Below are 15,721 nucleotides of genomic sequence, written 5' to 3'. Positions count from 1 at the left end.
CGGAAAAGTTCTAGATCTTTGGTATTTATGAATTCAGCATATAAAGCATTCTTCTTGCGTATTCGAACAGATAGCTCAGGGGTAATCCATGGCTTACGTATTTTATTTTTCTGTTTTACGCACTTCAATGGAAAACAAGCGTCGTATATTGGTTTTAAGAGGCTAAAAAAACATTCATAAGTGTCATTTGCATCTTTAGATTCAAATACAGTATTCGAGGTTGTTTGCAGGATATTGGTACGAAACATAAAAAGATTTTGTTCAGTTATTGGTTGAATAAGATATGTCGACTGTGATTTTTTGTTCTGTAGATGCCCCTTGTAACATAGAAATATTGGCATATGGTCGCTCAAATCCGACACGAATATCCCAGCTTTAACTGAATCTGGATTTATATTTGTAATGAATACGTTGAGTAGAGATGACATATTCTTGGTCACTCTGGTAGGCAGTTTTATAGTATTCCAGCATGCATTGCATTTTAATAGCGTTTCAAGCCTGAGTTCTGGTGAATCATTTTTCATCATGTTAATGTTGATGTCCCCACCAAAAATTATGTCTAATTTCATGTCACTAATGAACGCAAGAAAAATATCTAAGTATTCAAGAAAATATATAACAGAACCACTTGGAGGGCGATAACAAAAAGATAACACTGTGTTATGAAGTTTTACAGTCAATAACTCATAATCCTGAGTTACCACTGAAAACTCATTCAATATTTCACACTCTAATGGTTTTCTAGTTAAAATGCACACCCCACCCCCCACGACCGGTTGTTCCATTCAGATAGAAAGTATTATACTATAATGGAAGCCGGAAAATATTCACGTGATCGGTACACCCATGTTTCCGTTGGCATAATAACGTCAAATGATTCTTTCGTTTGTTCAATGAAAAGTTGTAGGTCATTTTCCTTGTTAGCAAAAGATAGGATGTTTAGGTGAAAACATTTGAAAGACTTGCGAAATGTTGGCTCTAAATGACTAGTAAAAGTGTGCGGTAATACATAAGGCGTACTGGGTACATTTGCCATCGCAGTGTTTCAGTTCAGCTGATTGTCTTACTAAGTTTTTCCCGGTCACTAGAATTAGAAATGACTATCGCGTTTGCCCCGTCTGTTTTCCGCACGAGAACTTTGTTGTTGTTGTGCCATACATACTTGTAGTTGTTAGTTTTGGCCCAGAGCTTAGTTTCAAACAACAAGGCACGTGTCTTTTTAGTTAAGTTCTCTGACAAAAAAACACTGTCATTTTCACTTGACAGTTTTTTCCTGCTTTGCCATCATTTATCCCTGATAGCCTGATTGGCAAAATGACAAATTATACTGGGTGTCTTATCTGCCTTTGAAGGCAGGCGATGGGTAGCCACTATATCATTTTCCAGAAGCTGCGGCAAGTTGTTTAACACAGTCAGCTTATTTATTTCAACAAGCAAGTTTTCATTCTGCACTGGCTTATTTCCATAAAATTCTAGGTTAAGCTTTCTACTTCTCCATTCCAAATCGTCCACTTCCGTTTTCAGCTGCATCATTTCACTCTCTTTGGCCTCAACCCTTTCTCTTCTGTGCTTTAGTTCCTTTACTTCACGTTCATTCTTTTCTATTCTCGTTAAGAGCTCGTCGTATTGTTCAGTCATGAACTGGACCGTGTCTTAAACACTTTCAACCGTATGTTTTAGGGGCAGAAGGTATTCCAGTTTTTCGTTTATGGATACCAAGATTGTTCGAACATCCTGCGCATCTGAGTCATTATCAGCTTTGTCGGGTGGCGGAGCACGGCCCTTTGAACGTCTGCAAGTTGTACAGCGCCACGCACTACGGTACTGCTTCCCCTTAGCCTTAATTGTAGCATCACAAATCCCTGCACACTTTCCCGTGTGATACGTATGTCCACAGCCACTACAATCTATTTTGAAATCAGATTAATTGAATTGCACACCACACAGTGAACACTCTTTTTCTAATGGCATGACAGCACCTTTGGCGGCGGCAGCAGCAGCAGCAATAGCAATGTGCAGGAGAATATAATACAACAAATTAGTAACTAACCTGTAATCATCAGAGAAGCGTCTTAAAAATGCGCGTTCCTTGCCGCTGCTGCCGCGAGTGTGACAGTTTCAGGCTGCAGTGTGTCCTTTATAGCTTGGTCCCACAGGGGGCGTGTCCGCTGGTGGTAGCGATGCAGGACGAAAAATTCCGCTTCCCAGCGACCAACACACGTTGACGTAGACGAAATGGCAATCAGGAACTCCGGGCTGCCTGTAATCATCAGAGAAGCGTCTTAAAAATGCGCGTTCCTTGCCACTGCTGCCGCCAGTGTGACAGTTTCAGGCTGCAGTGTGTCCTTTATAGCTTGGTCCGATGGGGGCGTGTCCACTGGTGGTAGAGATGCAGGACGAAAAATTCCGCTTCCCAGCGACCAACGCACGTTGACGTAGACGAAATGGCAATCAGAAACTCCCGGCTGCCTGTAATCATCAGAGAAGCATCTTAAAAATGCGCTTTTCTTGTCGCTGCTGCCGCCACCTTGGCAGCGGACGTGGCACGTCCTTTTTGCCACAGGCGTCACGAGAACGTGATCTTTTTGGGTGAAGGCGACTGGTCAATAAACCCACACAAAACACCCACAAAAAACAACTTGCCGCAGGTGGGTCTTGAATCCGAGGGTCTCGAATCCGGCAACATTGATGCTTTCAGGTAGCATGTGTGGGTTTATTGACCAGTTGCCTTCACACAAGAAGATCTCATTCTTGTGACGCCCGCAGGAAAAAGTACGTTCCACGTCCGCCACCAAGGTCTGTGAGTGGTGGCGCTGGCTAACACTCCCAGGGTTCCATTAGGGCACATAAATACCCAAGAAAGTCGATCGAGAAACGCCGCCGCTGTAGCTCAATTGGTAGAGCATCGCACGCAAAATGCGAAGGTTGTGGGTTCGGTTCCCACCTGCGGCAAGTTGTTTTTTCATACACTTTATTTTCCATTAATTTATCGTTTCTTTATTTCATTTATTAAGCACAAGTAATTTCCCCTACGTTGTCCTTGTTGTCAGTGTTTGTTGGCTTCTTATGATATGACTATGTTTTTATGTTGTTCACCGAGGAACTTGTCTGATCGGTCTTGCCGGCATTAAAGCCTTGGATCTTTGCATTGACGGTTCTGCTCTCAAGTGCTTATACACGTCTGTTGCTCCGCTGCCGACTGTTGTTGACCCGCTATCCTGTTCCATTTCCGCACCGTAAAGCACGCAGCCCCGTAACACAGCTCTTCCGCCAGCCTTAGCGCATGAGTTCAGTTCACTTTTCAGTCCCGAGTTGGGTCTTGCTAAGGGGTTCACGCATCGCATCAAGACACGGCAAGGCGTGCAGCCTGTAACTTCGAAGCTTCGCCGTCTGCCATATTCTCTCCAGTCACCAGTATCAAATGAGCTTCAGAGGTTGCTGAGCCTTGACATTATCGAACGCATCGATGCTTCTGAATGGGTATCCCCCATTGTTGTTGTTAACAAGAAAGATAGTAGCATCAGGATATGTGTAGACCTTTGAGAGCCAAACAAAGCTATTGTTCCAGACAGTTTCCCGTTGCCCCACACAGAGGAGCTGCTTCACGCTTTGGTAGGCGCTACACACTTCTCAAAACTTGACTTGGCTTCTGCTTACCATCAGGTTCTCTTGCACCCTGACAGCAGGGATCTGACAGCTTTCATCACTCATGATGGCCTTTTCCGTTTTAAAAGAGTTTGCTTTGGGTTGGTTTCTGCCCCAGCGGCGTTTCAGAAGATGATGGCGACAATCCTTGACTGCTGCCCTGGCGTGTTGTTCTACATTGATGATGTCATCATTTTTGGCAAGACCGCAGAAGAACACCTTTCAAACTTTAAGACCGTGCCGCAAATGATCAGGAACACAGGTCTCAAACTGAACAACACATGCCTTTTCGACGTTCCAGAACTTGCCTTTCTAGGGCACAAGGTCACTGCACGTGGTATCTCGCCACTTCCAGAGAAAGTAGACTCCATAGTTAACACACCAGTGCCAACTGATGTGGCCACCCTTCATTCGTTCCTGGGTCTCGTAGAATACTACTCCAAGTTTGTTCCACACTTGGCACAAGTGGTTGAGTCTATGAGAGTCTTACTTCGCAAAAATGAGCCATTCATCTGGTCTGCCGAAGCAGACAGCAGTTTCCGGAGGGTCAAGGAAATGCTTTCGTCGAGTACAGTCCTCCAGATGTTCGATCCGTCATTGCCAGTCATTGTGTCGACTGATGCGTTCGACTGTGGGCTGGGAGCAGTCCTGCAGCAACAAAGTGGCCACGAGCTTCGCACAGTCGCTTTCGCATCTCATACACTGTCACCTGCAGAGAGAAAATATTCAGTCGGTGAATGAGAAGCCCTTGCGTGCATTTGGGCGTGTGAGCAATGGCACACGTACCTGTGGGGTCGCCATTTCACAATTCGAACAGACCACCAGGCACTGGTGTCCTTGCTGTCGTCACAAGGACATGGAAGACGCCCACTCCGAATCGCACGCTGGAGTGCACGACTGCTTTGCTACAATTTCACTGTTGAATACCGCAAGGGGTCCACAAACACTGGAGCAGATGCACTTTCTCAGCTACCAGCACCTACCTCGGAGGCAGAGATTGCTAAGGAGGAAGAAATTGTCTCGTTCATTGAGCCAGCCTGCGTGACTAAGGAGAAGTTCAGGCAGGCCACCCTCGACGACAGTTGCCTGGAAACCGTCAAGTCATTCGTGCTGAGTTCCTGGCCGCCAAAGAAGTCCATACCAGAACAGACGAAACCATTCTATGCCATTTGGGAAGAACTTTCTGTTGTCGATAACCTGCTTCTGCATGGAGAGCGCCTCGTTGTTCCGTCCTCCCTCACGGCTCAGATCATCGGCACCGCGCACGAGACACATCCAGGTATCACGTGCAAGAAGGCGCGACTGTGTGAGCGGTTCTGGTGGCCACGAATGGATAAGCAAGTGGAAACGGCAGTAAAAAACTGCCATATCTGCCTGGAGGCAGATAAGTTCACCAAAACATCACCAGCACTGTTGCAACCTGTTGAATGGCCTGAGCGACTGTGGCAGAAGCTTGGCCTAGACATTGTTGGTCCTTTGGAGCATGCAGCTTACAACAGCAGATTAGCTGTAACGCTTGTTGACTACCATTCTAAATGGCCAGAGGTGTATTTTTGCAGCAAGGTGTCCACGAGCACCGTGAAAGACTTTTTAACCAGTGTTTTTGCCTGTGAAGGCTACCCAGAAGAGATCGTTTGCGACAATGGACCTCAGTTCACTTCGCGCGAATTCATCACTTTCTTGCAAAACAGAGGCATCATTATCTCACGTTCTTCAATATACTACCCCCAAGCCAATGGGCAAATAGAACGTTTCAATCGCACATTGAAAAATTTCATTCAAGAATCACTCCTCGAAAGACGACCACTCCGGCAAGCTGTCACAGAATACCTTACCATTTACCGCTGTACTCCGCATGCCACCACCGGGGTCGCCCCAGCAGTTCTGCTGCATGGTAGAATGCCCCGAACCAGGTTGGATGTCATGGGTTTCTCAGTACCAGCATTTGCGGAAGATCCAGCCAAGGAGTTGGCGCGACTTCGTGAAAGGGTTCGGCGTCAGCAGCAGAGCAGCAAGCACTAAACGGACAGAAGGAGAGCCGCCAAAAAAATGAAGATAGCCGTAGGCAACTTTGTCCGTATAAAAAAACCGTCCGTTCGTTTCAAGGGAGACTGCGCCTTTTCTTCACCAACTGAGGTGATCAAGAGGAGGGGACCAGCCTCTTTCCGACTTGGAGACGGCCGTACGTGGAATGCTTCCAAGCTTTCCAGGGTTCCAGAGAGGGACACCTGAGAAACAGGCCAGCCTGCCACGCCGCAGCCGTGGTCTCCTGATGCACTGCAGCTCACCACGCCGCAGCTTCCTGACACACTGCAACCTGCCATGCCGCAGCTGCGGTCTCCTGATGTGCTACAACCTGCCACGCCACAGCCGCTGTCTCCCGATGTGCTGCAGCCTGCCGTGCTACAGCCTCCTTCCCCCAGGACGCAGGCATTGTCTCCTGGCATACCGCAGCAGCAGTCTACGAGCCCGTTGCCAGTGCGACGTCCAAAGCGGCCGATCCGAGAGCGCCAACCACCGGCCTGGCTCCAAGACTCTCAGACGAACTAGTTGGCTGTCTGACGTTGTGTACATAGTTTGTAAATATGTGTAAATAAGTACAGTGTGCACGCTTTGGGGTTTTCCTTACTCATACTTACTAACAACTAACCACTAAAAATAAGGGAGGGAGTATGTTGTATTCAGTTTCGTTATTCATTTTGGTTCTTTATTTCCCAGGGGGCACTTCTGTTTTTCATTATATATATGGCTGTATACGTTGAATAAACGGCTTATTACTTCGGGACTGCTGGAGCCTGACTTCCACCTTCGGTCAATACCACACTAGGCATAACTTTAAACGACAGAAAGAGCGGTTTGGATCAGAGAGCAAACGGGTATAGACAGTATTCTAATAGACATTAAGAGAAAAAAATAGCATTGGGCAGGTCATGTAATGCACCAGTTAGATAGCCGTTTGACCATTAGGGGGACAGAATGGGTACCAAGAGAAGGGAAACGCAGTAGAGGACAGCAGAAGACTAGGTGGTGCGATGAAATTAGGAAATCTGCGGGTGCTAGTTGGAATCAGCTGGCACAAGACCAGGGTAATTGGAGATCATAGGGAGAGGCCTTCACCCTGCAGTGGACATAAAATAGGCTGCTACTGATGATGATACTGTACTCCGCCTCGTATCCTGTCAGACCCACATGCCACTACTGTGGCTATTGAGGGCATATCTCCCAATTTTGTCGATGGTATCAACAGGATCTGCAATGTGGCTACGCTCCAGAGAAACGTACAAGCGTCCATACAACAATGGGCTATCAGCGCACGTCCTACCACTCCTCCTATCATCGGTCACCTTCTCCTTCCTACCCTGCTGATTTGCCTGTGAATTCTGGTGAATCTCGCTGCAGGTAACCTTCTCCACATCATTGTTTGGTGTCACCACTCAAACCCGCTTCTCATGTCACGAACACCCTCTCGAAAAACTACCTGATGCAGTTTTAAGAGGGGAAACTGCATCCACTGGACAGCCTACAATTTCTCCAGAGTGACCGTTGAACTCGTTGTCAGTGTTTGTAGAAGGTGTACACGTTGAAGCTCTTGTTGATAAAGGCGCTGCCATTTCGATTTTGTTCCTGCCTCCTAAACGTGACTACGCCCTACTCCGACCCTTCTTTTCATGGAGCGGCCAACACTATTATTCGTCCAATTGCACGGTGTACTGTCGATGTGTCCATAGACAGAATTTGCAACCACATTCTTTTTGCTATATTTCATGAGTGCACCCACGAACTCATCTTCGGGTGGGACTTCTTGTCTTCTGCGTCCGCTTCTATCTATTGTCGTCAGCGCCTCATACAAGTGGATGCCACCAGCTATTCTCTCCCTAACCACGAAGAATGCATTCATCTCGTCCCCTCCTCCGATAACGTTCTTCGGCCATCTAGAGAAGAAATGATAAGTGTTAACTCCTGCAACATTGTGGATGGCAGCATACTTATTATACCCTAATAAGGCCAGGGATAATCAGGGATTCTGATTACCCCTGGCCTTATTCACTTCTCTGAGGGGTCTGCATTGCTTACCGCCTTAAACCAAACTCCCAAACTCCAACTGTTGCCGCATGGATCAACTGTCACTTGCGCTGTTGACACTCATCACTTTGCAATTGTCGCCATTTTGACAATTCCACCCGAGTACAGATCGCCGCCAAGTAATGCCTCTTCCACACCATTGTCGGCAACTTTAAGCCCTGACCTGATGCCTGCCCAGAGTCAAGATCTCCTCGCCCTATTGAACAAACGCCATTGATTGTTCGACGTCAATTCGCCCGTCCTCGGTATGACTACCGTCACTACTTACTGCATACCGAATGACGGCTCCTGCATTGTTCACCGGAGCCCATATCGCGTCTCTCTCACTGAGTGCAAAATCATTGAGGAAAATGTATCAGACATGCTTAGACGAAATATAATACATCCTTCCGCGAGTCCCTGGTCCTCCCCAGTTGTTCTAGTGCAGAAGAAAGACCTCTCTGTGCGTTTCTGCGTCGATTACCGTGCGCTCAACAAAATCGTGTGCAAAGACGTTTACCCCGTGCCACGGATCGATGATGTCCTAGATCCACTCCACAGCACTGAATATTTTTCTAGCCTTGATCTTAGATCAGGCTACTGGCAAATACCAATGTCGGAATTTGACAAAGAAAAAACTCCATTTACCATTCCCGATGGGCTCTACGAGTTCAGCGTGATGCCTTTTGGGCTCTGCAATGCGCCCGCCACCTTTGAACGCATGATCGATCGTGTATTGCATGGTTTGAAATGGAAAACTTATCTGTGCTATCTCAACGACATTTTAGTATTTTCAACCACATCCTCACAACATTCGCAACGTCTTGATGAAGTCCTTGCCTATCTTGAAAACGCTATCCTGCAGCTCAACACAAAAAATAACCGTTATGCCAGCAAGACCATCAAGGTTCTGGGGCACCTAGCCAGCAAAGAAGGTATATGAATGGACCCTGACAAGCTTGCCACTGCCCTCGAAATTTGCCATCTGCTGCATCAAAACGGCCTGCACAGTTTTCTCGGACTTGCTTCTTACTTCCGGCGCTTCACATGCAACTTAGCTGCGCTTGTGTCCCCACTCCATCAACTCCTCGCCAGTAATGTACCCTTCGTTTGGTCTGGCAAATGTGAACCTGCTTTCCTGGCTTTAAAACATGCCCTGATGTTGGACCTAGTACTGTGCCACTTTGATCTGACTGCACCCACCATCCTTCACACTGACGCTAGCAGTTATGGTCTAGGTGGCATTCTACTGCAACGTGACAACATCTTCTGAGAACGAGTAATTGCTTATGCTAGGCATTGTGGAGATGGGTTTGCACGAGGCTCACCGTACGAGCGATGGTCAGGAAAGGGCACGACACTCCCTCCACTTCGCAACGCACAAAGGCGTTACAGCAGGGTTCAGCAACTCTCCGACACGGCGCAGAGAAGGCTCCAGAGTTCGATCTCCAACAAACACGGGTTTATTCACCCAAGGTACAACACAGTGTGACAGTCACGGCACTTACGGGCAAAGGCTCACTGCAAGACCGATCAAGTACGCATGCCAACTGCGCTAGGGCTAACCGGGAAGCAGTCCACCAAGGGCGAGAGAAAGAGAAGTCGCGGGAGCAAATGTCCGATGTAACCAACTTGTTTCGGGCTTGTGAGCATCTGCCGCACCGATAAAGTGCTCCGCAGCAGAGAGTTCGGGTGGAGAGGCTGCCTAGGGGCCGCCACTCAAGAGGCCAATCAGGGCGCATCCCTGTGACACCTGCTCGCATGGCGATTCGGCCCTGGGAGGGAGAAACATGGTTTGCACGTAAAATTAGGTAAGGCGCGCTAGCCGTGTCCGCCATGTTGCCGTTATGGCGGTGGTTCCCGGAGATCAAGCTAAGCACAATGTGCGAGCTCGGGGACGAGGCGTGGGAAGGCACCTCGATCCACACATTCCTCCCGAGGCCAGCCTGCAAAGGAGGCTGACCGAGGCCAAGTGGCAAGGTTGACTCAGTCAAAGTGGGCTAAGCCAACAGGGCAAAGTCCAAGAGGGTGTCGCCTCAATCATCAGAACCAGGTCAGCGAGAAGGTGCCACAGCAGTCTGAAGAGGCGAACATGTCACTTCTCCTGATGCGAAGTCAGGGGGGCCAGCCCTGGTCACAAAAGTTCCACACAGTTCCACAAGGAGTTCTGCTTAAATTTTGCAGGCAATGAGAGAGCTTAATTACAGCAGTTAAGGGGCAGGAAGAGTGAGAATGCAGCATAAACTGTGCTTTGTGAATGCGTTCTATGCACTCGGGCTGCAACTTCAACATGCAAGCATTATGTGCGCCAGTGACGTGGCCTCTAAGGCTGCACTATCTCGGATGCCACGATAATGAATTCGCTGAATAGCGCGGTGCTATCTACGAGCAGCTACGAGCAAACAACAGCAGCCACGAAAATTGCTTCCAGTCACGGTGAACCACGGGCAGTCCCTGACAGCTGGATCACGTGAGTGTGACGTGCCATTCTGTCAGAGCTAGTCAGACCAGAAGTTGCAGCTGGTTTGCTGACAGTCCAGGACTGCAGAATCGAAGAAGCCCACTTTCGACGGGGCTGCAAAAATGGGTATACAAGATTAGCTAGCTCAGGCACATTGGAATGGTCTTGTATGGTGTATATTGACGAAAATAATGCATTGAATGTGTTAGGACAGTCATGGTCTGTTGATAAGGTCCCGTAATAGTGCATATGTCCTTTGCCCACAGCAGCTGAAGACAACAGCCTTCTTCTTTCCTTCCTGAACATCGATCGGAACAAGAAGGCATTCAGGCACTTTGCGTTTTCATGTCTGCCATGAAAGGGCTCAATGTTGTCATACACTAGCATCACGAACTGAAGCTACCAACTTGAAAGGAGCAGCGCTGCTGAACGGAAATGTTTCACAGCTTGCAGTTGATGGTACAATGGCATTTTCCTTCATTGCCAAAGTGTCACAGGCTATAGGGGCACAGCATGGACACCTCGACGACCAGCACAACGCCACGTTACTTGATGCTACAGGCAGCGCAACAACGATGCGCGTAGTGTTCACCTATCCCAGACGCAGACATTCTCTTACCACCTCAAAGAGTGAACAGAGACTCCTGGACTCTATGACAAGCACTTCTTATTGAAGAATGGCAGCTGAATGCCTTTGCTAAGACTTTAAGTAAGTGCAACTTATAAGTGAATAACAAACTTGTATTGACAGTCGCCATGTACATGTTATCACTGTCCTTCTTTACGTGTGTCCCACAGAGCCCTCAGTCGAAAAAAGTGTTCCTTGATGTTTGCTAGGCTATCCTCCCGATAACCTGGGTCCATACAAAGACCCCTTTCCCATCACACTTCTACATTCTTGTTAGGAGAGATAAATTCTAAGCTCTAAATCAAAAGTGTCACCTATAAGCTCACCGTGTCCAGTGCCTTCTCGTAGACAGCCAGTGTCTCCTGAGGCTGGCCCAGGTCGATCAGCAAGAGGCCATATTCTGTCCACAAGTCGAGGTTCCGTTCGTGGCCCGGGTCAGCCAGCCAGGCTTTGGCACACTTCTTGCGCTGCGAGGCAGGAATAAGCCAAAGGATGACACAGCAGGAGCTACTGGGACCCCTATCTTCATGCCAAGGAACGCACCATACACAACAGCTAAAAACAACTTGCTACTGCTTCTTATATCAGCATGCATATTAGCCTCTTAACAGCTGATGACAAGTCATCATGACAGTGTGTGCCCTACAAACTGTCACAAGCTTTCTGCAAATTTTTCTCCCTGTCCAAGTTACTTTAAACTGAAAAACACTGCCATTATGTAAAAATGTGCTCAAAAGGGTCGTTTTAAGAGCGTTTAGACTGTACTTTTTCTATAAGAGAGACTGCCAATACCAACATTTCCATTGTAAGGCTGCGTCCGCAAACACTTTAAGAATGGCGGCAATGTCATGAGCGGGAGCTCTTTAAAACTAAAATATTGTCCTTGACACAAACCTCCGTTCTTGTCCATGTCATTACTTCCCAGCACCGAAATGATAAGCCGTAGCTAGTAAAGAAATTCGTACAATGAAAAACAGAAATAAACAGAATTTTCCTAAGTACCGCCGGTCACCCTATCCTATGTTGTACACAAATAATAATAATAATAATAATAATAATAATAATAATAATAATAATAATAATAATAATAATAATACCTTTATTGCCAATTATCAAATCAGTACATTCATACAGGCCTGCCAAAGCCTTTTAAGGCTTGAGCGGCAGCGCCTGGCAGGCAGCAAAACCATACACGGTACATTGATAGACCAGTTATAAGCAGCGAACTCAAGTATAGAACACCAAAAAAGGTTATTAGAATTTATACAGTGTCTATGAAAAGAAATTTCATTGAGCATAATGAAACACAGAAGTACAGCAATGCGTGTGAACAAAAATTACCATGAGATAATGAATGCATAAACATATACCAGACTGACCGTCATGGTGCAAAGGAATTGCACAATCACATGCACGAACGCAAACAATAACGGTAAATAAATGGAACAAGTACGCCTTTACGAACAGATACACCTTAGCAGTCTCTTTAACTTATATTTCGTTTTTGCACAGAAGGTGCTGTGCGGTAATTTATTGAAGTAGGTGGGCACATAATGGGCCCGAGCTCTAGTGCCGTACCTTGTGGAACAACGTGGCCTCAAAAAGGGGTCCCTGGGCCTTAAGCATTGGGAAGCTGTGTACGGAACTAGGAATTGACTGGACCAGAAGTGTTTTAAAACAACCATTTGCATTAAAAGATCGTTGAAATTCGGGATCGAAAGTACTTTGAAACGGTCTGTGTCAGCATTCAGGTTCAGATCATCATCATCATCATCATCAGCCTGGTTACGCCCACTGCAGGGCGAAGGCCTCTCCCATACTTCTCCAACTACCCCGGTCATCATAAGATATGTTTTTTAAGAGGGAGTGCAGTATCGCATTTATTCTGTTGTGCCAGCGGACAGCACAGTGCCCGTAAATTGTTATTCCATAACGGTATAGACTGTAGCCTAAAGCATGTCTTATAGTTTTCCTTACTGATAAGGGCATGTAGTATCTTATATTGTACAGCAGACAGGATACGGCGCGAAGTTTTTTACAAACGTAAGCAAGGTGGCTGTTCCAAGAAGATGGAAACGTGCAAAACAATAGCAAAAATGATGTGACATGTGCATAACACGTTTTTTTTGCAATCTTGGACACAAAATAAGAACTAACCTTAAGGTAACGTGGACATATGTCGAAAGCAATAAGAATTCTGGGGACACTATCCCCAATGTCATGGGTGATAAAATCTGCGGCACAGATACTTTGGGAAAAGCAGAAGATGTCAATGAATATTTTCATTCAGTGTTTTCAGACTCAAATAATGAGGTTACCGGATTGCATGACATCAGAGAGTTCACCCAAATGAGGGAAACTGAGTTGTCTGCAAAAGGCATCATATCATTACTATGGATGATAAACAATCACTCGGCTCCCTGTCCTGACTATATTTCACATTTCGTGCTGAAGAACGGAGCATTGTCTGTAGCCCCTTTCTAAGCTCTGCTGTTTAAGATGTTTCTCTAGGTAGCCCGTTTTCCCTCGGACTAAAAAAATAAGAATGTTATTTCAATTTATAAAAGCGGTACAAAAGCAAGAATGCGCAACTACAGGCCTATTTCACTCACAAGCATAATCTTTAAGGCATTAGAACATGTCATTTATACAAATATAATGGCTCACCTTCAAGAAAACAGCCTTTTTAAGTCCATCACAACATGGTTTCAAAGCAGACTTTTTTTTTGCAACACTCGGTTGATTGAATTTTGTCATGATATCATAGCGTTATTAACTCCAGTATGAAGGCTGACTGCATATTTTCAGACTTTCGAAAAGCATTTGATATATTATCTGATACCCTGTTACTACAAAAGCTGTCTTATCTTAACATATCAACTACCCTTCTGAAGTGGCTGGAAGCTTATCTTTTCAAAAGAAACCAATGCATGATTCTTGATGGTGTCTGCTCGTCTGATATCTCTGTAATATCAGGTCTGCTGCAGCGGTCCATCTTGTAGCCCCTGCATTTTCTTATATTTATTAATGATCTAATTATTTATAATGATCTAACAGAAGATTCATCTTGCGATGTTAGATTATGTGCTGATGACTGTTGCATTTACCGTGAAATTTCATGTGAAGCTGACAGTGAACAGCTACAAAAGGATCTGAACAATGTTCTTGGTGTTGCATTGGAAATATGACCCTCAACCTGTCCAAATGCAATCTGTTAACCCTTTGACGTTAATTCTTTTCGACAAATGCAAGCCCCCAAAGACAAATTTTTTATTTCAGATTTAAAATCTTCAGACTGGCCCATTTTGAAAAAAATAGACAGCAATTTTTTTAGAGTGACCATACAGTGACAAAAAAAATACTTCCATAAGTAAACATGCATTGTTTATTCATAAATACAGGTGTGCTTCCATGCACACTTATGGCAATAAAAAAGTAGACACATTGAAATAGATATATTCTGATTCGACAGTTGGGTCCTCATTGGAGGAATCACTGCTCGATTCACTTGCAGCAGAGCAACCAGAGGACACGGCCATAATGTAATCGAACTGTGTGAGCGCATGTAGGAAAACTCTATGTTATGCACCCATCCGAAAAACGTAATCATAAACTTGCAGTAGTCCTTCGTTCCATAGCCAACTAGGGGCGATCAGTTCTTGCGAGCCAAGTCTCAAGAAAAGAAACACAGGCATGGCAGAATTTTTCACAATATACCAGTGCCCGCCTGTGAACAGATATACTCTATCTACTCGATTGTAAAGAGATTCTTTTTCATGATTTTTGTTGCTTGAACCCAACCCTCACATTACATTCGAATAACGGCAAAACTAACCATTTTAAAACAAATATCCTGAATCTTGTGGCTTTTATGGTTATGTTGAGAACCTGTACGTCTTGATTCAATCTATAGGCAAGTTGATCGAAGGAAAAAATTGCTTTTTGTTGGAATTGACACCATTTTCACTGTGCTTGTGACTCATGGAAGAAGGAAAATGATAGGAGAAAGCATACCGCAATGCGATTGAAGGCAAGCTGGTGGCCCAACACGTGAGTGCACGTCAACGTGTGTGGTTGGTTTTAGTGTTCTCGCACTGCAGGCAGAGTTACGGCAGGGCAGCCGAACAAGCGCTCACCGAATAAAAACTACCGGCATTGCTACTGGGAACCAAATGTCTTGGCAAATCTTGATTCTTGCTCCATGATCTCGACGCAAGAGGTCACGTGTTGGGCCATCACTGTACAAATGCATGGGCTTGACAGAGCGTTCACTTGCCAAGGCTGGCTGCATCACATAATGCTCTTTCCTAACTTTTTCCTTCCTCCATGTTGTGACTGGTGTTATGGTTACAGTGCTGCAGCACCCTGTGGGCTTTCACACTTCGACTCTGTTTATTCTTGACGTTATGGTAAGGTAGCACATTTGGTATGATGCCCAATTCGAGAGAGGAGCAATTTTGATGGCCAAGAGGATTGGAAACTCCGCCATGCGTCGGCGTCTCGACATCGACGAGTCAACGATTCACAGATGGCAAGACCAACGGGAGACCCTCTTTTAATCCGAGGTCTGTCGGAAGGGCTCTGTGGACCTCGTAGTGGCCTGGTAGTATCGCCAAATGATGTGGTTTTGTGGCCTCTTAATAAAGCCTCAAACGAGCTTGAAGATGACATGATTCTTGGGCAATCACTTTCAGAGATAGTTTTGCTTTTGCGAGGCTTGGCTCGTTCCAGCACCGAACCCCTTGAAGTATACGACAGACAGTGCTCTTGGCACTGAGAGCAAGCTTTGCACAGCACCAAAAACACTTGTCGGGGATGCTTTCGGTGCCGAGTCACGTGAAATTTCGTGAAACTATCTCTGAAAGGGATCGCTCAAAAGAACTTCTTTCTGAATTGTGATTTTTTGAATAAAGGTACCATTTATT

The 15,721-nt window shown here is 45.9% G+C and overlaps 1 protein-coding gene and 1 non-coding gene across 4 annotated transcripts in view; one reads left to right on the top strand and one right to left on the bottom strand.

Moving 5' to 3' along the window:
- The window catches only part of LOC126535661 (nuclear exosome regulator NRDE2), a 331,490-nt gene that overhangs the window by 116,095 nt on the left and 199,674 nt on the right, over positions 1-15,721 (bottom strand). For all 3 annotated transcript variants that reach the window (XM_055073175.2, XM_055073176.2, XM_055073177.2), the window contains one exon: positions 11,123-11,263. In XM_055073175.2, the coding sequence (XP_054929150.2) occupies positions 11,123-11,263 (141 nt within the window). The remainder of the gene's footprint in view (positions 1-11,122; positions 11,264-15,721) is intronic.
- TRNAL-CAA (transfer RNA leucine (anticodon CAA)) lies at positions 2,880-2,952 on the top strand. Its single transcript has one exon. It is a non-coding gene; the product is annotated as a tRNA-Leu (tRNA).

Source organism: Dermacentor andersoni, chromosome 7 (genome assembly GCF_023375885.2).
Source record: "Dermacentor andersoni chromosome 7, qqDerAnde1_hic_scaffold, whole genome shotgun sequence".
NCBI classification, from domain to species: domain Eukaryota; kingdom Metazoa; phylum Arthropoda; class Arachnida; order Ixodida; family Ixodidae; genus Dermacentor; species Dermacentor andersoni.
This window is presented reverse-complemented; position numbering and strand designations above follow the sequence as displayed.